This window comes from Caloenas nicobarica, chromosome 16, assembly GCF_036013445.1.
Source record: "Caloenas nicobarica isolate bCalNic1 chromosome 16, bCalNic1.hap1, whole genome shotgun sequence".
Lineage (NCBI taxonomy): Eukaryota > Metazoa > Chordata > Aves > Columbiformes > Columbidae > Caloenas > Caloenas nicobarica.
In genome coordinates this window covers 3,891,262-3,918,983 of record NC_088260.1, presented here as the reverse complement: position 1 = coordinate 3,918,983, position 27,722 = coordinate 3,891,262, and the positions used below count along the sequence as shown (strand labels likewise).

The 27,722-nt window shown below is 44.7% G+C and overlaps 2 protein-coding genes across 2 annotated transcripts in view; one reads left to right on the top strand and one right to left on the bottom strand.

Annotated features, from left to right (window-relative positions):
• DNAH10 (dynein axonemal heavy chain 10) overlaps positions 1–8,639 on the top strand; it is a 53,487-nt gene extending 44,848 nt beyond the window's left edge. The window contains exons 66-78 of the mRNA XM_065646647.1: positions 299–453; positions 1,205–1,359; positions 1,603–1,786; positions 2,617–2,817; positions 4,000–4,209; positions 4,565–4,660; positions 5,073–5,244; positions 5,774–5,905; positions 5,982–6,193; positions 6,271–6,438; positions 6,665–6,845; positions 7,902–8,047; positions 8,493–8,639. Coding sequence (XP_065502719.1) covers positions 299–453; positions 1,205–1,359; positions 1,603–1,786; positions 2,617–2,817; positions 4,000–4,209; positions 4,565–4,660; positions 5,073–5,244; positions 5,774–5,905; positions 5,982–6,193; positions 6,271–6,438; positions 6,665–6,845; positions 7,902–8,047; positions 8,493–8,639 — 2,159 coding nt within the window. The remainder of the gene's footprint in view (positions 1–298; positions 454–1,204; positions 1,360–1,602; positions 1,787–2,616; positions 2,818–3,999; positions 4,210–4,564; positions 4,661–5,072; positions 5,245–5,773; positions 5,906–5,981; positions 6,194–6,270; positions 6,439–6,664; positions 6,846–7,901; positions 8,048–8,492) is intronic.
• A 1,519-nt stretch (positions 8,640–10,158) lies between these two features.
• CCDC92 (coiled-coil domain containing 92) lies at positions 10,159–27,409 on the bottom strand. Its single transcript, XM_065646570.1, has 4 exons — positions 27,346–27,409; positions 13,251–13,397; positions 12,811–12,852; positions 10,159–11,690 (listed from the first exon to the last, which is right to left on the bottom strand). The coding sequence occupies exons 2-4, from the start codon at positions 13,378–13,380 to the stop codon at positions 10,915–10,917; spliced, it is 948 nt and encodes a 315-aa protein (XP_065502642.1). The 5' UTR covers positions 13,381–13,397; positions 27,346–27,409; the 3' UTR covers positions 10,159–10,914.
• Positions 27,410–27,722: the final 313 nt, after the last annotated feature.

The following is a 27,722-nucleotide window of genomic DNA, read 5'->3' as shown; positions in this document are numbered from 1 at the left end:
CTCTGCAGATGTTGGCAAATCTCACGTTAGCTAATTGTTAGGATGTTACCTGAGAAAATAATCTTTAGTTATTTTCTGACTATGTATAAATAATTTTAGAAGTGGTTGCAAAGATACAACTGTGGCTTTTGCAAGCACTTGTAAAATGCCATCTTTTCTTCAGCAGACTGGTTTAATCTTACAGTGCTTCCAGAAACAAATTTCCAGTTGGTTCCTCTGTGAAGTGGGACTGTATGTGTGGTCGTGTATTGGAGAATTTATGACATGGGCATTCTCTGTGGTTTCTGAATGTGACTAGGCAATATTTCCCTGGAGAAGAGTGCACGAAAGAAACCGTATGCTTGGCTTCCAGATCAAGGCTGGGAAGACCTAATTCGCTTGTCTGAACTATTTCCTGAGAAATTTGAATCTCTTCCAGATGATGTGGCAAAAAATCCAGATGTATGGAAAAATGTACGTGCTTTTCTGCAATCCTATTCCCTCTCCTTGTTTTTATTCTGGTATTAAATGTTCGAGTATGATGCAATGTGTCATAGCGCTCAGCAGGAGGCATGTCACCGCCGGCTTTTTCTGTCAAGGCCTTGCTTTTCTTCTTGACCTCAGTGACTGGCTTGTTTCCAGAAGATTTAGGGCTCTTATTATTTAAAAACCAAACAAAAAAATTCTTCCCTGGTATACTGTAGATTTTTTTTATTTTCCAGTCAAATGCCTTAGATGAGTTATTTGCCCCGTTGAAGTCAGTGGAATTTTTGCTATTGATTTCAACAGTCAACATTTCACTGTTATTTTTGTACTGGTAAACTGTACTTTGATCTTCTTGTGGCAGTGAGTTCTATAGGCTGGTTACACACACAGACTTTCGTTTGTTCTGCCTTGAGTTTCATTCCATGTCTTATTGCTTTATAAGAAGTCTTTCTGTAAGCAATCTTTTAATACGTGCTTGAGATGCTGTTTTCTGTATCTTCAGAGAATTACTTGACGTAAAAGTACAAATGTGTTTCTGGATTTGAATATATGGAAAAAAATTGAATTTTTTACATTCACTTAATCTTTTAATATTTCTTTGCCGCTGATTGACTTTAGTCTTTGTTCTCCTTGTGTCTCTTGGCCCTTTGTTAATCACATTTCTTTGGCTGCTTTCATAGTCGTTTCATTGATAGAGCTATTTGATCCATGTGCATGGTCTCCCGTCTTGTCTTGCCAGTGGTACGATACAGATGCTCTGGAGCAGCTGCCGTTGCCCATGCACTACCAGGACAATCTCACAGACTTTCAGAAGCTCTTGCTTTTACGGTGTTTCCGGGTGGACCGGCTCTATCGGGCAGTAACGGACTACGTTACTCTGACAATGAGCGAGGAGTAAGTCACTCTGTTCTTTCAAATCCAAATCACACCATTCAGGTATTTCACACAGAATTGCAGTTGTAATCAACAATGTAAATGATTTTGTAATTTGCCTGAACAACAGAGCATGATTTGTCCCTGTATCATTTCCACGTGCAGTCTGCAAAGAGCTTTGATGGCTGTGTAAAAGTTGCCTTTTACACAAGATGGCTGCTTTTGTGCAAATTAGCAGTTTATTTTGCTTCTTTTTCCTACCAGGTATGTGCAGCCCCCAGTGATCAGCTTCGAAGCGATCTTTGAGCAGAGCAGTCCTTACTCACCCGTTGTTTTTATCTTAAGTCCTGGCTCTGATCCTGTCAGTGACCTCATGAAACTGGCCGAGAAGATAGGCTTTGGAGGGGATAAACTCAAATTGCTCGCCATGGGACAAGGCCAAGAAAAGGTAACTTTGGTGGGAGGGGAGGGACGTGCTGTGTGCAAGCGAGTTAGTCTGTGAATTGCAAATCATGCTCCTAATGTCGAGGGCCTGTCCAAATTTCCTTTCGAAAGGCCTGCTCCATTTAAAATGGAGTTCCTTCGTGGTTCAGACATAGCACATGATTTGCCAACCTGGGAATAACGCTTTCCTGTAATGGGAAAGGGGGCATTTGGACTGATTTTATGGTAGGGGTAAAGGTAGATGCAGAATGATACTGTCATCTGTTAAAAAATAGTTGAGCTGGAAAGATGTTACTCTGCAGCCTCTCAAAGGTTAATTAGTGACCCTGTGTCTCTGTGTATGGACATGAGGCGACCTGAAGTCACAGCGTTTGTTGCCAAAAAGATATCCTGCTGCTCTTTCGGTCATTCCTGTAGCTTTCCTTTTTGTTATGGACATTAAGGCAGGGATGTCCAAAACTCAGTAGCTGCCTGAATTTGCCGTGAATTGAGTCATTAGGAGAACTATTAGATTCATTTAGACCACCGCTGCCTGGGCTCTGATCTTCACCCTCTTTTGGGCCATGCACACTCCTGTACTGTCTTGAAATACTTCAATGCTCTGCATGACTTTTAATTTCACAAGGAATTAATGAAATAAAAATGCATCTCAGAGCAACTTCTTGTGGTATTGGAACAGGTCTGTTCTCAGCAAGGAGCTTTCCGGTAAATCTGCTAAAACTAAGTAAAAGGCTGAGCGTGCAGGAAGAAATCCATTGCACTAACCCATCAGAGCCAGTTTGCTTACAGGAGAAAGTGAGAGTTACTCACAGACGGTTCTTTCCCTCTTGTAAGATTGCTTTGCAGATGCTGGAGAACGTGGTGGTTACTGGAGAGTGGCTCATGTTGCAGAACTGTCACCTTTTGGTGAAGTGGCTTGTCAGTCTGGAAAAGGCCCTAGAGAACATTACAGAGCCTCACCCGGACTTTCGCCTCTGGCTCACTACTGACCCAACCCAGGGCTTCCCAATTGGAATTCTGCAGAAGTCCCTAAAGGTACCATGCAGTGGGGAAACCTGGGTCGGGAGGGCATGTCCTGCTGCTCTTCTGCAGCAAAACAGACTGGCTTTGGGAGGAGCATGGCCAGAACGTGCAGCATGTTGACTTGGGCTGTACGTCCTAACTTTTTGTCTTTATAAGCCAAATCCTTCTTTAATCATCCTGTTTATCTTCTGGTGATTTTTCCTTTGGGTGAAAGCTGTTCAGCAGTTGCTTGTATTTTTTTTTTCTGAAGCAGTTATTTCAGAATAGAGGTTTGAGAGTAAACCTGGAAATGTGACAAATGCTCTTTAGACTCAAATGCTGCCACAAGTGAGGAATATCCGAAGAGACAGAAATAGTCCTGTCAGTCCTGATGCTGAAGTGCAGGAGCGAGGTCTGTGTCTGGCCTGGCAGCAGTGCCAGTGGAGCAGACGTCCTAATAGGATAATGGTTTCCAGCTGCTACTTCAGGCTGCAGCATTTATCACCAGCAAGCTGAGCTGATTATTTTGAAGGCACAAGCCATGGTGCTGTCCTAATGTTATTTTCTACGGCTGCTTCACTGCTGTTGTGGTGAACCAGTCCTGTAAACGTAAGAATTTTATTTCACAGTTTTTTAAAGGCAGTAGCATGGAAGATCCAGCCAACATGTGCACCAGGGTATCAGGGACAGCTCTGCAGTCTTCACCTCCAGCAGTGCTTAGTGCTGTGGGGAGAAGTGAGCATGAAAGCATCTTTAAGACTGCAAATCTGCACTTTCTAGGTCTAGCCATGAGCAGTGAGAACAGAGGTTTGATGGCACTTTGACAAAGCTGCCAGGAAGGTGGTTCTGCCCCGTTTGATCATCAGTAAAGCTGTATCAGAGCCTGTTAAGCCATTTCACTGTGCTGATATGTAGGACACACCAAAATGTGTCAAGTACTATTTCAGTATGATAAATAATAATGTCTTTCCAATAACATGACTATTTCTAAAGTAATATCAAGTTTCTCTTTACATATGTGTGTTTACCTTGATGAACTTAAAAGGTCAGTTTCATATCTTTACGTAAGAAAAAATTCCATACTGATATGAATTTGGAAAGCTGTTAAAAATTTTCAAGCTTCCATTGTATGCCTTCCTTAGAGAGCGTGAGATGTTTGCTGCTTATTTTCCTGGGCTGTCCGGTAATTGATGGCTTCCCTAATTCTTTTGATAGGTTGTGACAGAACCACCTAATGGTCTGAAACTGAATATGAGAGCCACCTACTTCAGAATGCCCAAGGAAGCCTTAGAGCAGTGCCCACATCCCGCCTTTAAATCCTTAGTCTACGTCTTGGCATTTTTCCACGCTGTGGTTCAGGAGAGAAGGAAGTTTGGGAAGGTTGGCTGGAACGTACCCTATGATTTTAATGAATCTGATTTCCAGGTAAGAAAATAATTACGACTCTCATATTCCTGAGTTGCTCAGATTACTTTTGAAAACATGTAATCTATCTAGCTTTAATCCTTTCTCACAATAATTTTTTTTTTTTTTTTTACTTTTTTTTTCCTGCTGCTGTGGACTCATGTAAATTCTCAATCTTCTATAATGTCGATTTTGGCCACTAAAAATTAAGCATATTCCAAATCCTTCATGTTTATGTTGCCTCTCTCATGGGTTTCTTTTCTTATGAGGATTTATACTTTTTAATTATTTGAGAAAGAAATGATTGTTACTTTCCAAGCAAACCTATGGATATGTATAGCTGATCTTATCTCACATGTTCCAACAACTTTATTAGGTCTGCATGGAAATTCTTAACACATACCTGACAAAAGCTTTTGAACAAAATGATGATAAAATCCCCTGGAGCAGTCTCAAATATCTTATTGGCGAGGTGAGTGCCTACAATGTCACTAAGGAACAGTTGCTGGTTAAAGAATCCAGATCCATGACGCTTCCTTTCTGCACGGGCTGTACCCTCAGGCAAAGGTGGTGGAGAATCTCCCCTGGGCGATCCTGAAACTCCAGTGCAGCCCTGAGCAACTCCCTTAATCTCATTGTCTCCATGAAATGGGGCTGTTGTGTGTAACTGCACAACAGGGGAGTTATGGTGCTTAATTAATTTAGAGTGAGGGAGCCCTGGGGATCCTCTGATGAAAGGTACTGAACCGCACAACCTTATGGTATTTTTAGTGCTGCGGAGCGTTCCTGATGTGGGAGCTGCACACAGACGTCTAAAGCTCTTGCGGTGCTGGGCGTGAGATGTGCTGGGCAGCAGCTGTAACATTGATGTAACTCATTTCTAGGTCATGTATGGTGGGCGCGCAATTGATAGCTTCGATCGCCGCATTCTGACCATCTATATGGATGAGTACCTTGGCGATTTCATATTTGACACATTCCAAACGTTTCATTTCTATAAAAATGACAAGGTTGACTATAAAATTCCACAAGGGGTTGAAAAAGATGACTTTGTTGGTAAGAAATGCTTTTCCTGATACCTAAGTCAGCATTAAAAAAAAAAAAAAGGCTTCTTACAGTATGTATCATCTCCATATAGACCATTGCTGGAATGGAGTAGTTGAAAAGAACTTCAGGTATTGCGTATGTGTGTGTGTGTACATTGCAATGTTGTAATCCACTGATGATAATGTTCTTGCTTTATATGAGCAGCCCTTTGTCATGTGAGCTTACCAGCCAGCTCTTCATTTCTTAAAAAAAAAAATATTCCCCATGTAAACAGCGTGTTAATTTTTTTAATTATTAAGTGATACATTTCCATGGCGGGGGGGGTGTATGGGTGTGTGTGGGTGTGTGTTTGTGTGTGCATGCATATTTCATGCTTAAAGATCTTGAGTTGAGCCTTGCAGTGTCTCAACACCAGATTTGTTTTCCAAGGAGAGCAGTAACAAAAATGGCTCATGCAGTTCTCTGCAGTGTTGGTTTTTTGCCTGGTAGCTGTGGTTTAATATATCATATCTTCAGGAAGCATGGTTTTGTATTGCAGAAGCGATAGAATCTCTGCCACTTGCTAATACTCCAGAGGTGTTTGGTCTTCATGCAAATGCTGAGATCGGGTATTATACACAGGCAGTTCGCGATATCTGGTCTCATCTTCTTGAGCTGCAGCCTCAAACAGGTCAGTTTTCCATTGCTTCGATGTGTTTTGCAAATGTAACTAGTGAGGTGGTCTCACTAAACCATTTTTGTTTCAGGTGAAACTGGTGCGGGAATTAGTCGCGATGAATATATTGCAAATGTTGCTAAGGATATAGAAAACAAAATACCACAAGTATTCGATCTTGACCAGCTACGGAGAACTTTTGGACGAGCGATAACCCCTACGACTGTGGTGCTGTTGCAGGAACTGGAACGTTTTAACAAGCTGATCATTCGAATGGCAAAATCATTGGCTGAACTACAACGTGTAAGTAAGAACACGGCTCCGAGATGAGCTCAGTCCGGTTTTACCTGCTGGCTCTCAGCCTCTCACCGTCTTTCCAGGCCTTGGCGGGGGAAGTCGGGATGAGCAGTGAACTGGACGATGTGGCCCGGGCTCTTTTTAACGGACAGATTCCTGGCATCTGGCGGCGCCTGGCCCCCGACACGCTCAAAACACTTGGAAATTGGATCATTTTCTTTGCGGCTCGGTATAACCAGTACACCAGCTGGGTAAGCAAGTGTCTCCAGACAGGTTTTTGGTAATCTGTGTGATATGCTATGGAAATTGGTGCAGAGGTCGGTGAACACACAATGATTTAGATAAGTTACTTGAACTAATCACCACCTAGATCGATAACAAATCATTGCATGACTATGGCTGCAAGAGAGCAGCCCCTGGGCTGAGCCAGGTGCGGTGGGAGAAGCAGGTGCCGCAGGTTGTCGTCTGTGACTGCAGGTTAACGAGGGGGAGCCAAAGGTGATGTGGCTCTCGGGCCTCCACATCCCTGAGTCCTACCTGACCGCTCTGGTTCAAGCCACCTGCAGGAGAAACAAGTGGCCCCTGGATCACTCCACCCTCTACACGGAGGTCACCACGTACAGAAGAGCAGAAGATGTCACCGAAGTGTCGACTCAAGGTGGGCGTTTTTATGATTATTTGGCAAAAATGACGAAGAAGTTAATTGGTGAGAGAAATTGCCTGGCATAATGAGTAAATGACTGAGATGATATGTGCGCAGACACGACCCTTGGGTTTGCATTTCACAGTCCCTGTGATTTCCAGCAGGGAAGGAGCTGGGCTCTGGGTTCTGCTGTCCTGCTGAGCCCCCGCAAACACAAATCACCAGCTTCTGCCTTCAGCTCTTTTCACCCACAAGCACATGTTTGAACTTACACCTCTCCCCTGCTCTCTCTATCCTTATATATGTATATATACTTTTTTCTTAATGGCTACAACATTACCAGTCTTAGCAGGTTTATAAAGATCTATTTACACCATAACTAATATACTGAAATATATTTAAACAAAAAGTAAATGCAACAATATATGATTTATTATCTAAGTGTATCTTTGTAAAATTTCTATGACTAGCAGTGCTCTAATTACTAAAGATAACAAACTCTAAGTAAAGGGGACAGCTAAGTAATGCTTTTGAGTACTAAGCCTGAGGGCAAAAAAAGAAAATCTGATTGTTTTTGCTAAATCTAACTTTCAGTTAAAAATAAGTCACCTCAGGGGCTTACCCAGACTACTCTTTATTTACTAACATTTAATCTTGGTATTTGTATGAGAACAACTGTATCCCCACCCATTACCTGTTGCTCTAACGAGCAGCCCCACAGGAGTTAAAAAGCTCTTACAACTGGGCTATTACTTGGGCAAGTACTTGGAGGTGGCACCCACAGCAGGGAAGAAAACTGCAAGCACATCAGTATTTATTCCTAATAATGTTTAGCTATCTAGTGCAACTGAGAATTTTAATTTGGAAAAAAAAATGAAACATAGTGGGTCACAGTTGTGTTATAAAAACAAACACCATGCATGAATGTACCTCTGTGTAGCTACCGCCTGGCATGATGAGGTGGGTTTTGTCATGACTAAGTGCCCAGGACAGCTACTGCAGGGACGCTTGCGCTGAACTGATTGCCGGTAGCTCTGTTCACACAGGATGTTGCGTTCTCTGCCTGCACAGGCTGCTTTGTTTCTGGCCTGTTCCTGGAAGGTGCAGCCTGGGACCTGGAGCGCGGCTGCCTGGCCAAGAGCCAGCCCGGGGTCCTGGTGGTGGAGCTGCCCGTGCTCAGGATAATCCCCACGGAAGCGCACAGGCTCAGGCTGCAGGTACGGCTCCTCCGGGGACACAAGGGACCATGAGTGTATTAACTGCCTGCTGTTTTCACATCCTGGGAGCTGGTAGTGCCCTCCCTCGCAGCACCAGCAGCAGTATTTTATCATTAGCAGCAGTGTGCAGTTTAACACTGCTCCTACAGGAACCACCACTAAAGTTTCTAAGAGTGACAATTAAGGGGGAAGTTAGTAAATACATTTGTTGCCTCTTTTCCATGCAGGCAATTGGGCCACTCTTATACTCTCTGCTCTCTTTTCATTATTTTCCATTACCAGTTAATGACATAAAGGGTATTTACATTTTCTGGGTATTGGTCATTTAAGACTAGAAAAAAGTGAATTTCTGAAGACCGTCATCTCTCCTGGAGGCCCTTCTTGTTTCCTGCTTCACGTGGTACTTCAGGCTCTCAGCATCCTCCTTTCCTCCATGCTCTTTCAGAACACCCTCCGGACCCCCGTGTACACAACCTCCATGAGAAGGAACGCGATGGGCGTGGGCCTTGTTTTTGAAGCTGATCTTTACACTACAAAGCACATTTCCCACTGGGTCCTTCAGGGCGTTTGTCTCACCTTGAATGCAGAGTGACCATTTGAAGTTGGCACTAGATTTTCTCCACAGAATCTAACCCTTTGGTTAAGGAATTAAAACTACGCAAAGATTCACACCATGGGTGGGATAGTGTTTGCTTTGGCACACCTGTGTTAAATAGTATGGTACAGCCAAGCTTGTACTACTAATAAACACATTTGAAGAAAAAAAGTGTTTTTCATAATTTGCATTTCCTTTTAGAAATGCTCCAAGCTGGTCTGTGTATATAGGAGGTGATAAGTTAGTCTCACACACACAAAGACTAAGGTTTGCCTGGATTGTTGTAAGAAACGTTTTTAATTGCCCAAAGCATCACTTCTGCTGTGCTTAGAAGTGGTGCTTTCCATCATCCTTGAACAAGTGGCAGGGTAGATCAGTCATACAACACATCACCATAAAAATATGGCAACACCCACAAAAAAAACAAAGCCACTGCTGGTTAATGCAATACACTTAAAACCCACAGAATAACAAACTCTCCTTAACCAGCCGTTTTCCAGGAACACAGCTTTTCCCCCTCCCTCCCCACCAGTCAAAGAAATCCTACCGCGCAGCCGGCCAGGCGTAACACTGAGGAGTCGTCCTTGGGCTTCACAACAGCAGGTGAGTGCGGGCGCACGGGGCAGTGGACAGTCAAACCCTCCCCGTGGGGGAACAGCCCCGCTGTATAAGCTGTCATGCTGCACAGGAAATTCAGCAGGACCACGGCTGGGGAGAGCAGGGGAAAGCTCAGGAGGGGCAGAGTACAGCTGGCGGGGGAAGGAGCGAGGGCAGGCGGGGACCCCTCAGCAGCTTGCACAGGGATTACACGTTCTGAGGTTTTGAAGGCACATCATAAGCTTAGCAGCATTTGGGAGCCATTGGTTCTTGCTGGTCCTACTCAGAGGCTGCAGACAAGAGTGAAGCAGAGGTGAGCTGGAGGTGCTGATCAGAATTTAAGAAAAATGGTCAAATTTGTGCTCCTTTCCCCAAATTACATACTCTCACAGCTCTCAGTATGCCTTTCTTTCCTAGGAAAAAAATAATAATAAAAAAATAATCAAGTAGTCTAAAAGATGTAGGGTCTACCTGTTGCTTACTAGAAAGGAGTAGGGGAACCAAGGCAAGTGCAAGGCAAGACCATCTATTCCACAAGGATAAAAATCAAGGATGCCAGTTTCTCCTCCTGTTCGAACTGGTTACATCAGTTAAATTAAAAACTAAAGACACACATCTTAGAGGAACAGCTCTGGTTTCTAAAGCTGGCAGAAGCCAGCACTGTTTGAGGATGCCCAGAACAAGGCTAAGGTTTTCAGGAAACAAAAATAATCCCTTTATAAAAAAAAGTGCAGGTTAGAGCATGAAGAACCATTTCCATATTGGACAACCAGTTATGTTTTCTCCCTGGAAAAGGAGCTCCGAGCCAGTATGGAAGGTGCTACAAGTGCAGTGTACTGACTAGTGTAAAATGTGTAATAGAGCCAGTCAATTTAAAAAGAAGAAAAACAAACAAACAAAACCAACAAAAAACACACCACCAAAAAAAAAAAACCCCAAACCACCACAAAACCAAAAAAAACCCCAACCCAAACAAGCCAGTGTTCATACTGTTTCTCTGAGGATCATTAGCCCTTTTAAAGGGCGCTTTAGCCTTCCCCCAAACGCCTTTTTACTTAAAGCCACAAACAAAAGTATTTAGATGTAAGTAATGCTTGCTGAGACTCTCAGGATTCTGAGAAACTACTAAGACAATTTGCAATTGAGAGCACGTGCATGTGAAGGAAAAGATGTCCTTAGATTTTTTTTTTTAAATGTCCTTACAACTGCCTTATTTTCATTGCTACTGTGAGAAAGGCTTTGTTGTGGAGGGTTGGGTTTGTGTCTGAAGTGCTCACATACACAGTGAAGACAAAAGAACCACTGACAGTTTAACTGTTGACAGCCAATACATGTTGCTGCAGGTTTCTAGTTAAGTTTGTTTCACTCATATTGATTAACAACGCAGCCTGCAGCCTGTGCCTTTGTCCACACGTGTAGTTACAATACATGGAGCAGTGCTCAAAAGCAAGCGGTCAGGTACCCCTGATTTGGCCACAGCATGGATAGTTATATACCTTGCCATATGAACACAGTTGTATTAGGTTTCGTTAGAGGAGCGTAATCTATTAATGATGTATCTGGAAGAAGTTTGGCATGCATGGGGCATCAAAAGAAACTTTACTGCAGGTGCTATTTATCCTACAGGATCACAGTGCATCAACAGCAACAGAGTAGAGCATTTCGGTGATTTTACTCAAACAGTTCTGTCTGTCCCTGAGTGCTTTCTGACCACCTTGCTGCCATGGACCTGATCCACTGCCAGCGTCTCAACCTCCGGCTGCGGCTGGGATGGTGCGACGTGGTGGATACGATGGGCCACCCCGATGTGTGCCTTGTGCGGCTTCTCTCGGGCTGGGCTGTGCGATTCACCAGGCGCACGATCTGAAGCGATGGGTGGAATAACTAACGGCCTCTCCTTAATAAGGTGCACCTCGGCCGTTTCCCTGGCCAACAGGAAGGGCGTGGGGTCGGGCATGGCATCCACGGGCTCCCTCAACAGCAGCTTCCTGCTCTCTGATCCTATTCTGTAAGCTTCTTCAAACTCGGGGTTGAGCGGTGTTGACAGACTCTTCTTCATTCTGCGCCGTGGAGTCTCCGGCAGTTTGTCTTTGGGAGGGGACGGCTTATAGTTGGACAAGACGGGACTGCCAGAAGGGGTCCCCTCCGAAGTCCCACTTGAACTCATCAGCTTCTTCTTAGTAGCGTGCAGTTGAGAAGTTAAATAAGCAATAGTGCTCGCTCTCTGCTCTAGTTCACTTGACAACATATTAAGCTTATGGCTTTTCATTTTTAACTCTTCCAAATACTTCTTTTCTCTTTCTTTAATAGTATTTTCCAGCACCATTATCATTGCATTCTTTTGCTCAAGTTCTTTCAACAATTCATTATTTTCGGCTTCTTTGACTTTCAGCTGAGCTTCAAGATCTTCGCACTTTCTTTTGAGTTCATCGCTTCTTGAACTACCATTTCCTAGAAGAACAGGAAAAGCACAGTAGCCACTAAGTAAAATAGTCCAATAGGGTTCCTTTTGCCATCCCAAAGACTAACTGCAGCTAATACTCTTAAGTGACCTTATCTTCAGAAGCACCGGGACAGCTTTTAAGGAAGTGATGACGAGCTAGTGCCACTCACCATGGTTTAGTGCTGATACTAAGCAGAGATGTTTCACATGTTCTGGAGAACAAGGATTACAGAAATGATGCTTGTGGAACTTGCTCAAATTGGAGCCATTTTGCAAATCCTCTGGTTCTTAAGAGGAACTTCTCCCACAGCAAATGCCAGACTGGCTGGAAAGTGACGGAGCAGCTGTTGGAGCTCTCCAGGAAGACAAGCGCAGGCCTCAGGTTCACTGCTCCAGCTGAGGCCTGTGACTCTGTGAGGCAGAGCCTGGCTGCGATTTCGTCACCCCTCCCTTGGTCATTACTGCAGAACAGCTTCCCAGCTGCTTAGGGGAGAGCAGCAGCCTGAATTTCTCCAATAACAAGCACCCCATGTCACAGGTGTTGTCCCCTCCACACCCAGCAGTGTCTCAGCTTGGCACAGCATCACCAGAGTGACATCACCGACACCTCATCTACTCCTGTGGTGAGAAGCATCTGAGCAACGTTGCACTCTCAAGGAATACTGCTGCGCAGTTGCTTTGCTAAATTTGCCCATGTTCTCTCTTCTCTGCAACACCTGCTACCCCTCATCCAGGAGGTTACTGCCAAAGAGTATTTTATTCCTGTGCTTCATCTGTTGATAACACAATGCATCTGAAATAACTAGAACCTAGCATATGTATATGTATGTATAAAAAATATATATAAATAAAAGCTTTGTGGTGTAATTACAGTACCAGATAAGTTCTAATAATAGTCTCACTCTTCTGCACTGAAAATTCTGGTTCCTTGTTCCCATAGAGCACACAGGGAACAGGTGTCTAGTGTTAATTGTTAATTTACTTCATAAATAACAGTAAAGTTGAAAACTACTCCTATACCTTTAGAATTCATAAAGTCCACATCCCAAGTGCAAAGTACTCTCACAAACATTTAAAAAGATGAAGTTTACCATGAATATTAAAAGAAAAATGCTATGTATTCCTTACCTGACAAGTCTGAACTCTTTACAGTCAGCTCATAGGTTAAATCTGAGGAAAAAAGTATTCTTCTTAGAACAAAATCATCTACCCCGTACACCACCCGGTGAGCGCATTTACAATGGCATATTATACTTCAATAAAAATAGAACTAACTCTCCCCTCTCCTGAAGCAATAACAGGAGATCCACTGCAAATCAAAGCTGTAAAACAACTGGAACTATCAGGTGACCTGTTGCCTGTCCCTCCTGCCCCCCCCTTTTTTTTTTTAAAATAAATCTTTGCTTAATGATCACACAATTGTGCTCCAAGATATGTGCTGATCGCCCTAACTGCAGCCCGGTGCTGGGCTTTTTTGCCGCTGTTTCACTGTTGAAGTAGGACGCGGTTACTCCGTCCTGTGCAAGGAATGAAGCACTGAATGAGCGCAGGCATCCTGGCCCGGGTACCTGTGCAGTGCTGCTGCAGGCGGCGGATCTCGGCGTGCAGGCCCTTCAGCGTGCTGGCGTGTTCTCGCTGCAGAAACAACAGATTCTTCTGGGCACTCTGAAGCTGGTTCTCCAGGTTTGAAGCTGCCATCCTGAGATGCAGTGACCCTGTCAGCAAACAGATGGAGAATTGCAACAGTGGGTTATCCTGCGCGTACACAGATCCTCACTCCACAGCCAGGATCGGCAGGAATACCTGAATTCTACTGTTAATGCACTGATATGCAATCAAGCAAAGGCCACAAAAGGTTTTTCTGTTTCATGACTATTTAAATTAGAAGGGCTCTAAGTTCATAGAAAGCCTAATTATACCCCAGGCCAGAGCAGTGTAGGGAACTCATTTGTTTGGAGTTAACACATTTAGAGGATTAACTTCAGACAGACTAAGTCACTAATCTTGTTACAAGATAAAAGTGGAGTTCTGAGAAATGGGCTAGTATGTCCCGCTGTCTTGTTGGGGTTTTCCACTTACCTCCAGGGATACAGGAATTGCTGACATCCCTGGGCAAGAACAAGGAAGAAAGCACTAAAAGGCACCATCTCTAAAGAGAAATGCAAAAGAGGGAGCCTGACACACTGCCAGGCCCAGCAGCACCGTCACGGACATGGGTGCTACGGGGCAGCTTGGCCGAGGTGTGCCGGGCCCGCTGCGTCTGCATGAGAACAACTTCGCAGAAACACACGTCCTTAAAAACACCCTGTGTGCAGCCGGGGGACAGGGTGGTGCGGGACGGGGGGGACAGGGCGGCGCAGGCCGGGGGGGACAGGGCGGCGCAGCGGCCTCTCCTGCCACAAGGCACCCAGCCCGGGCGGCGGGATTGATACAGGGTCAGGGTGCTGGTGCTCGAGGAGCATTAGCTTTGTCATTTCAGTACAAAAGGCTAAGTTCAGTTTTCTGTGCAGTTCTGTAAAAGCCATTGCAGTATTTAGGTTACAAAGATAAGTAAAGAATCAGGACTCCCGTTGCCTGGATGACCATCTGCAATGGAATTAGAACCACAGTGTGTAATTACAGGACCACATGTGCATAATATGGACCTTAATCCTGTCCTGTGGCTGCCTCACAGGCACCTTAATGGGGTTGTCTCCATTGGGGTCTTTTTAGTTTGTAGCTTTATGACAAAAATTTGATTCTGCAAGTGTAAAATTGGTAGAGCATACACTCAGAGAAAGTAACACACTTTTATCACTCCTAAACATAACACAACCTTGCATTTAAATGTGTATTTTTTACTTCCCAAAGAACACCAGACTCAGTGCTCCTGTGCCTTGGTAAAACATTTGAGGGAGCGGGCTTGGGGAGGAACGGGATAAATCAATGCACACAGAGCCTTCCTGAGTTCATGTGTGACCTTAACTGACATCAACTGACTTATCCCTACAGAGGCATATATTTGATTCTTAAAAAATAAGGCGTAAAAGACTTTCAAGGAAACCACTTCCGTGCAAGGGGCAAAACAGAGCTCTTGGTTACTCTGTAACAGAGATCAAAGATTAAATCCAGCGCTCAAGAAGAATGAGGGTAATGGTGCCAGCCCGTGCTTGGTTGAGTGGAACAGGTCATTTCACAGTCGCCATTGTTAGCAAACAAGCAAAAACTATGGACTAAAAGTATTCTAAAAAGAGGGTTCTGTGTTGGTTAAATAAGAAATAAACTGAGTTGTGCATACAGGCTCCTGCTCTATGACGGTTTACCCGAGCCGTGACTGTTGTGGGCAGCGGAGGCGCCCCACTCCCACCAGTGGTGCCCCCTCACCCTGCACAGCAATTACTGTGGGCACCATTAACTTTAAGGATCAATGATATTTTAGCCATGTTACATTTTCAAAGTGACATCATCTTGTTTGCAAAGCTGCCTTCAGGCAGACGGAAGCTTTACTGAATCATCCCATTTCTTCACTGACCATTATACTCTCACCAACTGAACGTGCCAGCAGAATCAAACCTGCAGAGCCCATGCCCTCGCCACGGCTGGAGCTCAGACCGTGCCCACACCAAGGCTCAGAAGGGATTTTTTAATCCAGAAATGTATTTTCCAAAAGAAACTCTAAGCACTGACAGTGCGAGGCAAAAGAGTAGCCTACACATAACATCCTGCAGCCTTTACTTGCACGATGGTTACTAACGGTGGCTTTATGCCTGTAACTATGATCTGAACAGAAAGACTTAATCGCTAACAAACAGTAAGCTTATAACTCAGTCCTTGCAAATAAATGCATATAAAAAAAAAGTTTCTAAATGTTAGAGTAAAACAAGACTGTCACTATTAATCCCCTCAATTGTGTATTTCCCTCCCCCCTTCATCTCTTGCATCTTAAAGATCGCACCATGATTACCTACTCTGAAGAAAAAAAAAAACAACAAACGAGGCAGACTAGTTTTATAGGCTGAGGAAGAAAATAAGAATTACCAGCACCAGAGCATCATCTCCCCCACTGCACCAGTCAGCTAATCAGTGAGAGCAATTAAATCAATCCCCTGTGAGTTTTAGCTGCAGCCCCTCTCCTCTGAGCATGAAGGATCCCACAAACCCTCTGCACCTCCCGACGCTTTTCCTCCTTTTCTCCCTTCACCTGGTTGCCTGCTCGTCTCTGTCCTTCCCATCCCGGCATAGGGAAGGTCAGGGCACAGCTCCCTGCGAACCGAGGGGCAGCAGCTTCAGTTCAAACCCCAGTTTAGGCTGCTCAGTCGTGTCCTTTTGGACAGCACATCCAAACCTGTGCGACCCCGCACGTGTGTTCTGGGAAACAGCCAAACCCTCCGCCAGGGGAACGGGGACAGTGCCTGGCACGGACAGTCACTGTACACGGACGCTTTTGCCATGAAATCTGCTCGGAGCCGTGCAAATTGGTATTCATAAGGATATATTCCAAGCCACTATTCACTCTGCACCTATTTTATACCAAATCTTAAACCACAAAATTAGACCTAATATTTTTAAAGCCAAAGATCTGGATGAAATGGATTTCAACTTAATATGCATTATGTGTCAACCGAGCTCATTAGCACAATATTAAAAATATTTGTGATTGCTTTTGCAGTCATACGTATAAGGAAATTTATATCACAAAGAAAAAAACCCTCACATCTGCAGTCTGAATAGCTCTCAGATACCCAGGATCTCTTGCATTTCAGCCTGTTAGGTACAGCACTATTTTTCCCTGTAGGAACTTTGTTTAGCCAGTGCCTAACCAAAAAGCCGGCCACACTGCTAAAGCAGAAGCCAGCTAAAGAGAAAACATTTATCTTTCTAAAATAACATAAAATTGTTTTATATTCCTAGAGATATTACAGCTGAGCTCGACACAAAAAGATAGAAAATACAGATAGGATCTACAGCAAGTCAGGCCAACAGCCAAGCCAATTCATCTGTTTTGGGGCAAGTTTACTAAACAGACCGTTTCTGAAGATCAGAAACGTGGGGTTAAAAGGAGGGAAAAGCCCCTCAGCAGAAGAGCCAAGCGCTGGACACTGGTGGCACTTCTGCCAGGGAACGTGGTTCTTCCGTTACCGCTGGGAACGGGTGCGCAGCTGGGTACGTCCGAAACGCATCGCGGTTCACGCCCTAACACCACAGATTTATGCTGCTTGCGCAGCTTATTCCAATTTCTTTGGCATTGCCAGCAGACGGTTGTTTTACTTTTCTTGCTTTGCTGGTGGCAGCTTGTCATTTTGGAATTGTTTACTACATGAAAAATACTGCTGAGCTGAGTAATTGCTTTTACAGAGGAATTACTCAATAATCAATATGAAGGACTTAACTTCCCTACAGAGAATACTGACTGGCAGCACTATTTAAAAATCGCTCTGGCAACTGTTGTGCTTTTGGGTCAGAGAAGAAAAGTACCTTCAGACACCCGAATAAAGATTACCTTAAAGAGCCTGGAGACATGATTTGTATTTCGTAAAGGGACTGAACCTGGGAGAGTAGTTTTCCCCACTTACAGTCAGTTTGCATATTTCGTAAATTCCATCACATCTTACAACAAATCAACGTCCTTGTTTATGTAGGTTGTGTAAAGATCACTGGGCACCATGCAAAAATATAAACACATTTTTAAAACCAGAAACATTGACAACTGTCACAAAGTTAAACCATGCATTGAAACTTGTAAAAGTTATTACAAATTAACGGCGTGCCTTGAATTCTGCATTCTCAAGTATGCCATTAGTGAAAGCTACTATGACTGCAGAAAATGCTAAATATAAAAACATTAAAACATTAAATAAAATGTTTGTCTCAAATTTGTCAGCAGCACATAGGATTCAATGCAAGTGAAACCTACTGACACATGCAATCTCAGTCAAAGTTTTTTTAAATGGGAATAGACTCAGGACATGTAATGAAAAACAAATATAATAAAACAGAAATAATAGTTTCTTTTAATTCAAGTCAATGAACACATTCCCGTGACCCTGTGCAGATGCCTTGACTTAGTTCCAGGGAGTTTGGTTAGTGGGATTTACAGCTACTCCAAGTTCCTTAACAACTCTTAATCCTGTTTCTTGGTGCGTAGCACTTGGCCACAACACATCCAACAAGTGCTCCCATGGGCAGCCGAGATTTTACAGAAAACACGGTCTTGGGAGGGGTCAGTCTAAAGAAAAAAATAAACCTATTCAGGTACGTCTCCCGTTGGGCTTTCAAAGAGGAAGTCCTATAAAGCAGCTCTGGGATTGCACTAACCTGATTTCATCTCCTGCTCTCTGGAACAAGAAAAAAAAATGTGCAGCCAAGAATAAGGCTACGATCAAAAAGCACAAGCAAAACAGCAAAAGACAGGAGTCACCTGAGCCCTTAATAGCCCAGATGAGCAATCGTCACTCTTTCCCCACGGAAATTGCCAGGAGAGCTCTCAAAGCAACCAGGCCCTGGCTGGATTTTGTAAGACAGATGAAGCCAATGCTGGGAAGAAAGCTGTAACTGCACACACCACACAACACTTGTGTCACTATGGTTTTCTCCTCCCCTTCCCCCTCATCTCCAAAGCAACTATTAAAAAAAAGTTTGCTATGTTCTTCTACAACAGGAACTGTGCAATGCAGAGCTCGGCCAACTCCCCCGTGGCGTGCATATGTCATCTGATCAGGATGATAAATCATTAAAAGGGGCATTGCAGCGCTCAGCCCTGCAGCGCTCACACGCCTCCTCGTTCGCAGCAAGACTCGCGCTCAACACCAACAGTGCCCAACCTGTCACGGTTACACAAGCTGTATCCAGCTCGTATGCTGCATCCACCCTTAAAACATGCAAAATCTCTCATTTCTCAGGATCACCACCATCACTAAATATTTCTAGATATCGCTAGGCATGTCGATCCTGAAGACAGCTCAAAGATTGAGCCTCGGGTCCTCCAGGCCTTTTCTGATCGTAAGTATTTGGATAAAGGTCAACATATTTCAAGGCAATGAGCATTTGGCTGCCTATTAGGTGCCTTTGCACAAATCAGAGCATTGCTATCCCCCTTTGCAAGATATTAGTAAGGGAGATGCTTATCTGTGACTTTAGACACAGCCCAAAGGAAGCTACTGGAACGAAGCCCAACCAACCACTTATTTAACATTTTCATTCCTGCTTGGCATCCACTACACAAAACAGAATAACCTCCTTTTACATGGACAGGGTGACTCTCACCTGAGAAGCTGCTTTAGCTCCCTGCCAACACATATCCAAATCTTCTCGAAACATGAACAGGCAGGCGGGCATTTTCCTCTCAACTGGTATCCAGCCAGTGCGCCCTCAAAATGTGACAAAAGCTGCCAAAATGCTTTTTGTATGGCATACAAAGCATAATTTCAAAAATTAAGGACACTGGAATCTCCTCATAAGAAGCTTCGAAGTTTTAGCCAGACCCCATTTTAAAGACTGCCACGGAACTGACCAAACATTTTAAAATAACCTGGCCCCAATGATAAAATGCCCAACTGACAGACACTTAGCTGTTCTTTGCTTAGGTCAGCTCTCCATTTCCAGAGACATATGCCATCCCCAAAGTGTTTGTTCAGCTGATTTCAAAGAGCATAATAAAAGAAACGCTGCCGTCTCCACAGCCAGGTCGAGGGCTTTGCTGTCTTTCCACTTGGACATTTGCTTTACCGTTATACTTCTACTAATGCAGATCCAGCAATAATACAGTTTAATAACAGGCTGTTAACAGTTTCAGATTTATGGCTGTCCCTCATTCATCTTTGCATTAGACTAAACCACTTCACTAGTGCGATATTTCTGGAAGTCGTGTTTGTCAGACTGTGCTGGGCCTACACAACCAGCTTCTCCAGTGCACCTGTATAACTTACACCAACAGCTCTGTCCCATTCTTACTCTGCCTTCTCGGTTAAAGTATAACAATAATTTCATGTCATTATTGTCCCAGTAACTTGTTTTCATAGTCTTTTAGTTTGCGTGCTTTAAGCCAAGCAAAATGAGTAGTTCTTTCCTGGAGACAACTGAGGGAAAAGGGAAACGTGCCACTCTCCTCCAAAAAGGAAGGATATGATTTTGCTTTCTCAGCTTCTTTTCTATTTCTAATGCTTTTGGATGCTACTTTACTCAGTTGATTCTCTGCCCTGCTTCCCCTTCATTTTCTGATCAGAGATTCTGTAGACACTACAGTTAATCTCTGAAAGAGCCTGAGGAAGCACAGGTTTTAGTATTTTATTAAAATTATTTTTTGTTACTCCAAAAGCAACTGGTATGGCAGCGGGAAGAATAAGTAAGTGGATGCACTCCTGGTAGCAATGATTTAACTCTTGCAGCAGCTCCAGATGAGCAAGCCGGTGCTCTGCAGAGCCCTCGCTGAGCGCTGACGCACCGACTGTCTGCCCGGAGCCGTGAAGACCGACAGGCGTCATTCACGGGGAGATTTCTCGGTCCTTCAGACCACACAACCCCAGAGCTGTCACAATGGAACAAGACTAAAAGTCATCAGATGTTAAGGTCACTACTGGGACAGAGACTATCGCAGAATCAAATCAAAGGGTCCTGCAATGGCATTTTAGATACAATGCTGTGGCTGTACAGCTGTCAAGAAGAAATAGCCGATGAAAATGACCTAAATTGGGCATCATTCACTTTAGGGAATCACCTAAATAACACAGGCTGCTTTGAAAGAACCCCTTTAACAATGATGAAGTCCATGTAATTTTTATTTTCTTAAAGTGACAATAAAAGCCCTCAGGAGTACGGCTACATCGTAACTCAGAGAAACAGGCTGGTTCTCTTCTGCTGTCTAACACACGCTCCTCAGGAGTGGCCTTTCTATCTTATTCACCCCTTCATTCTGAGAATAAAATAGTTTGTTATTTTAATAAAATCTCCATCAAAACCACAGAACACAGATTGCACCCCAGTCACAACCAGTCCATTATAATATTGCAAAGACACACGTTAGTCTTTCTACTAAAGCCAATTTCGCTCATCAGAAGGGGAGTGAAAAGGAAATTAATATTCAGTTCCCCCAGACTAACACAATATCAATGTTACACATAAAAATGAGCCTGATCCTACTTCTTTCAAAGTCGTTAAGAAAGTTCTCCAGCTTCAGTTAAAGGCGAGTCAGGACTCAAGCAGGTAAGACAGCTGTGGGAGGTTTTGTACAAGGACATGCCCACTATAACTCAAAATTCATGCTTAAAAGTAACACTATACTATGGAAAATTCAAAGTTTTTCTCGGATATCAAATATTCATTTATGAACACTTCATGCTCTCATTTGATTTTATTCTCTATGATCAATAACACGGGAATCACACAAGGATTCAAAGAAAATGTATTTGCATCAATTTTAAAAAATTCCCAGTTCTGAAGGCTTAATGAAACAAAGCAAAAAAAAAATACTATGCTGGTTTCACATAAGTGACTTGGGTTGGGCACTTTTTTTTCTCCCCGTAACAGGAAAATAACCCGCCACAACGCAGGCATGCAGCTCTTTAGCTACCTAGCCATGACTTTATCTCACCCCTTCCACCTGCATATACCGAGTGAGAATTTGCTGTCGCGTTCCTGAAACGCTTTGGAGTCCCCTTCCTGGTCACCCAGTGAACCAGGTCAGGGAACCGCTGCAGCTGACAAATTTGTTTTTCCACTGGCTGTTTTCAGGTGATGGGTTCAGCGTGCAGCACTGCAGACACCTGTGCAGCTGCTGGGAAAAACAAAACAAACAAAAAACCCAACAAAACCAACCAAACAACAAAATATCTGTAACCAGGGCAGGGGTTGGCACAGGCAGAACTGCCTCCTGCAGCAGCTCCAGCTCCTGGCACTCACTTGAGCTCCAGCTCTTACTGTACAAATTGCAGAAATGACTATTTTCAGAGTTTGCCTGGAATATTTGTGAAACACAGCAAAGGGAACTGAAGCCTCATGGCAAGCTAAACACGTCATTTACCGAGAACGGCTATTGGAACAGCAGCTCAACAGAACAGCACAACTATTTTTCAGGCAAGTTTAACAGGCTGAGGAATATGCTTTTCTCTAATGCATTCTGTGATGCTGTTTCATAAGCCATTGATTTTATTATTATAGAACAGCAACTATGATCAAACACACAAAAATTGGTCTTCACTTTGCTAAAGTAAAGGTTTTGAAAGCTGCTGCTGAAGGAAATCTAGTAGTGGTGATGACCTATGTCTAAGTCCTCTCTCAAGCAAGTAAAAGATTTTTTTTTTTTGTAAATAAGATGCCAGGACAAAGAATTTCAAACTGAGGTGCTTTATACTCTTACTTACATAACCCAGGTATCTCAAACTGAGACAATGAAACTGTCCACAGCTTAAATCAAGCTTTCAAGAGGAATGAAAAGCAAACAAGAACACACGATTTTATTACAAATGAAACCTGCTGCTAATGGCATCACTCACATGATTTTTCACACAGATGGACACCTCTGCTTCACAGAGCTGCGATACGCTGCACCTTTTGTGCCCTCCCTCCGGGCACTGACTCAGATTACAGGGAGCTACTGTTCTGTGCCGTATTTTCAGACATCATCCTCTTCAGGGAGAAGCCATGAAATTTTAGAGTTTTCAGTCAAGCAACGTTTTTAAGCAACACTGATCTTAAATCCTGTTTCTTGCCCAAATAACTAACTCCAACAAGCAGCAACATATTTGAACATTTTAAGTATAACCCAAAGGTTTTCTAGGAGTGAAATGAGAGTAAACGTGCTCCTCAATAGCAGGAAAGAAACAACAATCCAAATAAAATGTGCTTTTTTCCAAGGATTATTTAAGAAAAAACTAACAGCTTGCAGAAGTTCTGATGCACTCCAAGAACATGGTTTTCAGCAATATATTGTCATGGCTTTAACTCCTAGTAGTGAAGAAATGTATTGCCCCCATTTATAGTACCATGATCTTTAACATCACGAGGAGAAATGAGCTGGTAGATAACAATAAAACATTATCAGACAAAATTACTCGCTGATCACACAGAGATACTAACACCCATTTTCACACTGCTGGACATCCTTGTTTAGAGGAAGACGATTTTTATATCACTTAAAAATGAGCAGATAGACTAATCAGGCTCACGTTCATTGAAAATACTACAGAGAAAGGATGCCAAGTCTCATCGAGCAAGTGAAAGGATGAGCGGTGAGGTAGAGCAGGTACCAACAGGAGCCAAACATTCAAACTTGGCTCCACTAAACACACAATTTATTATCTTCATTTGCTTTTTTTTTTAAGATATTGCATTAATTAGCGTGCAAGAAAGGAGCAGAGTTTGTTTCGTCAGGCTGCAGGTGCGAAGGACACCGGAGCTCTAGCGATAAGATTGCTTGAACAAAGGGCACCCCACGCTCCGGCTGCACCCCGGCTCGGGAACACGTTCCCAGGGACACGCGGGCTCTGCCATGGCCTGTCTGACAGTCCTGGTTACGGTTACACGATATTGGCTCATTGCAGCACATCCGTATCAACAGCAGCAGTGTGGAAGCTGCAATAAGGCACACAGGCTGCTGTCTGTGCTTCTCTACATCTCCAAGCTCCTCACAATGTTTTATTGTGTGCTGCAGCAGACACGAAGGAGGCCACAGAAAGCCAGAGACCTTTCATGCAACTGTCTGTTTTCAACACCAAAATCCTTAGATTTTTCCTTTCTTCGTCAGTGGTTTTGCTTTTTAAACCAGCAGTAGGAAAAGCGATGCTTTTGTCTAGTCAGAATACATTTAATTATTTCCCCTAAAGCATTAACTTTAAGTTATTGGACACGCTGATTTTTCAGTAAATCTCTGTTCATCAAAAACCATCACTAACAGGCACACGCATATATAGATACACAAATATACTCATAGAGTAGCTTGTCAGAAAAAAAAAATTTAAGCATTATAAATGGTTTCAGAAAGATGGATGTGCCTGTTCTTCGCACACTACAATTTCTAACTTTTTTTTTAAACTTTACTATGGAAAATGAGGTTAAAGACAAACTTGAGTAAAAAGATGAATTACATAATAGTGTTCTGTTTACACAAGTACTGCAATACATTATGAGTCCTGAGGAAATAAAAGCAATCCTTCAAAGTTTTGCTACTTTAAAACACATTTTTAAGCCATAGAAAAGTAATGAGACCCCTAGAAATTACAGTCTAACACAGGAACAAAAGAAAAGTTGCAAACTAGTTTATTACCACTGTATTCCCTCTACTATACTGTTTATAATCTTCAAGAAATATTTTACTTCAAATTCTGGTCCACATTATGGAACAACAGCACTGGTGAGTTTTTCTTCTGCCTGCTGCTGTGAAAGGATTGACTAACGTAGTAGATCTGGATGAACAAATATATTGTCCTTAACACCTGCAGCCTCTTGAATTCAGGCACACAGAGGAACAGTTTGATTTTTGTAACTCCAATGACAAAATGCATTAAAAAAATAATTAAAAGCCCTGAAAGTATGCAATTATATCTGAAACCTGAAGTAAAGGAAACAACTTTAAGGAATGAAGTAAGATTGCTATTCTGGAGTTTGCAACAATTACTGGACTGAAAACTACAAACAGCGCTTGGATTGGTCATGAGACCTTCACCTTTCCTAAGGGAATGGGGGAGAAAACTTTACAGATATACTAAGCACAAGTGTGGTAATAGGATGAAAACAAGCAGTTATGTGTCAGTTTAGCCAATATGCTTTTTTTCTACTTAAGCAGCTGATGCTTTCCTCTGTCATGACCTCTTGATCTTTGTTATTTTAAAAAAATGACTGCTGGAACCTCAACAGAACCAAAAGCTTGAAAAATTAGCAATATTACAAGGCTGCCGTTATCTGTTTATCAAGCAATGTTTTAAATAGTCAAATCAAAAAGCGAGGTGCAGTTTAAGAGCATAGACGCCTGTATTTAGTCTGTCCTCTCCCAGAGGTTCAGTCATAATAAAGCACTACAGAATTACATTCACTAATGAGCAAGTTATATGGAAAAAGGCACTGCATTTTTCAGTCACACCCATTTGTCTTTTTTTAATTTTTTTCCAATTAAAGAGCATAATTCATATTGCAAAACCACCAATACAGCTTTTTAAGCTTAAGCATCTTACCACCTAGGCAAAGCCAACAAGTACCCTGGATGCTTCTTATGCACCTGCAATGCAGATCAAAACGGACAATTCCACCCTCAGGGCTGCCTCGGTTTGTGTGTTTTTATTTACCCTCACTGTCTCAGCTTTACACCATTTAATAAGGCAAACTCAGACACATTCCGCTGTTCTCCAGGGTGGGAAGGGCCCCTCCTTCCTCCCTGCTGTCCCACCCCATGTCCTGCGCAGGGAGACAGCATCTATGCGGCTGGAAGAATCTCCATGTCTGAAGACGCCCTGCACTTCTTTGCTGCCATATCCACAAGCGACAGAAGGAAAAATATCCTTGTCTCAAATGAAATTACTCCCTAACCACTCCAAAACATACGCAATCTACCCATCTTCTCTACGCAGGCCCCGCGCTACCCACAAAAACGACACTGTTGTCACTTTCTGGAGTGCAAACGTACCGTACAAAAGGAGACTGGGAGGGATGCGAGAGGATGCGCTGTGAGACTGAGACCTGCCCGGTGCGGGGGTGGGAGGCGGCAGCTCCACGGAGGCAAAACCGAGCGGGCAGGGGGACGCTGGGGAGGGCGGGGAACGGGCCGAGCGCTCCCTCCAGAAATTAAAGAAACGTCCTTGTCCCTGAGCCAGCGGAACCGCAAAGATCGGGGGTAAAGTGAGCTGCGGGATAACCTGCAGGATAACCCCTTTTCTCCTCTGCTGCTCTAGTGACCAGAAAAAAAGGGGGTTTTATGCTCTTAAGGGAAAAAACGAGGCACTTTGGTCCGGCACCGGAACACGCCCGGGCCGGGCACAGCCACCCCGCACCCCCGGGCCGGGCACAGCCCAGCGGGCACCCCCGGGCCGGGCTCAGCCACCCCGCACCCCCGGGCCGGGCACAGCCCACCGGGCACCCCCGGGCCGGGCTCAGCCACCCCGCACAGCCCGGCTGCCGCCCGGATCTGCTCCGCCGGGCGCTGCTTTCCCAGCCGCGCAGGACCCGGCACCGCGATCACCCCCCGAGCGCAGAGAGGGGCCCGCGGGGCGCCCCGACACACCCAGGGTGGCCCCAGCTCCGCGTCCCCCGGCGGGCGAGGGGGACAGGCCTCGGTTCCCTCCCAGGGCGGCGATGCCGCTCACCCGCCCGGCCCCGGGGCCATCACGACGCCGTTAACGCCTCATCGGCTGGCGCAGGGTGGAAGGGACAAAGTGCCGTAACGCCCCCCCGCGCCCTCAGCCGGCCCGGGGCCGCCGCCGCCCCCCGGCCCCTCACCTGCTCAGCCCCCGGTGCAGGGCGGCTCCCTGCCGCCGCAGGCCCGCAGGGGCGCACCGGGCCGCCCACCCCCCGCTGCCAGCCGGTCAGCCGCTGCCGGCGCTCATCGCCCCTCACCACCAGCCGCAGGAGCCGCGGGGCGCCCGGCGGGGCCGGCACTTACCGGCGGCGGGGCGGGCGGGGTGCGTGTGGGGGGGCAGAACGGGGGGCGGCGGCGCAGGCGCAGGTGCGGCTGCGGCAGCCCGGCCCGTCGCTATGGCAACGGGGGAGTCAGCGCTGTCACCCGCCGCGGCCTTAACCCCGCCCACGGCGCGCGCCACGGCCCCGCGCTCCCGGGAGCGGCGCGCGCACAGGTGCGGCACGAAGTCACAGCACGAAGTCACAGCACGAAGTCACAGCACGAAGTCACAGCACGAAGTCACAGCAGCGGCTCGGCTGGAAAGGGACTTGTACAAGATCATCGGGCACGACCGTAAATTTAGCTGACGCTGCCGAAACGGAAAGTTTTCCAACAACAACTTGCTGTCAGCTTGGCATCCTGGGGTGGATTGGAAGGGGGTGGTCAGTAGGTCAGAGAGGTTCTCCTGCCCCTCTGCATCAGGGCCCCAGTGGAACAAGCTGCCAGGGGTGGAATTTCTGCAGTCTGTCCATTCCCGCACATGCACCTCGGCTCTGCAATGTCATTTCTGCAGGAATATATGCATGTGACCTGAAACTGCACACCAGCCGGGCAGGTCCTGGGTGTGCAGCCATATGTGGTCAGATATTCTTTGCGTATCTGTATTTTCTGCAGAAAACCACATGGAAGATTATGCCACATGGCATAACCACTGCGCGCGAGTATATTTCTGGCAGATGCGCACAAGTGCAGATGAACAGCATGTGTACGGGCACACACAGAAATTCCCACACAACTACTGAGTACAGGAAGGTCAGGGCAATCGGGGATTTGCCTATGACTGGGACATTTCCCATGTGAATGGCGCACATAGGAAAAGCCTAATAAAATTTATCTTGCATGCAGATTTGCACACCATGTCTTTTCTGTGTTCGTAATGGGAAGGAAAGACTTCATTATAAGGGATTTCGAAATTAAGAGACAGAAACTTGATTTTTTAAAGCAGCCAACAGAAAAAGTCATTTAAAGTTTCTAAAAGTTAGAAATAATAATTTTATAAGGAAAAAGAAGTAGTATACCAAACACAGATAACTTAACCAATAAAAAAAAAAATCAACATTAAGCTGCGAGCTGGTGGATCTACATACCTTCAATGTGATTCTGTCGTGTGTGAGGAGACGGAGAATGGATCTACATGTGCTTTGCACCTTGTGGCTCCTGAAGCTGGGAAAAATGAAGTGCAACGTAACCTAGAGGGAAATATTTTTAAGAAAGCTTATTAGTTCTTAGTCAAAGCTAAACCCAAAGACAACCAGTTGAAAATGGGTATTTAGAAGTGATAAGACTGGTACAGGAGAGATTTAAATGTACTGGCTTTGATGGAGAAAGGCCCTGCAGTGGGAAGGACTGACTCCCTGAGATTCCCTCCTCTGGGGCATCTCTGCACAGCAACTGTGCAAAGCAAGGCTGGACTCAAATACCGGTTTGCAATGTCAGGCAGACACAGAAAAGCCCTCTCCTGTTC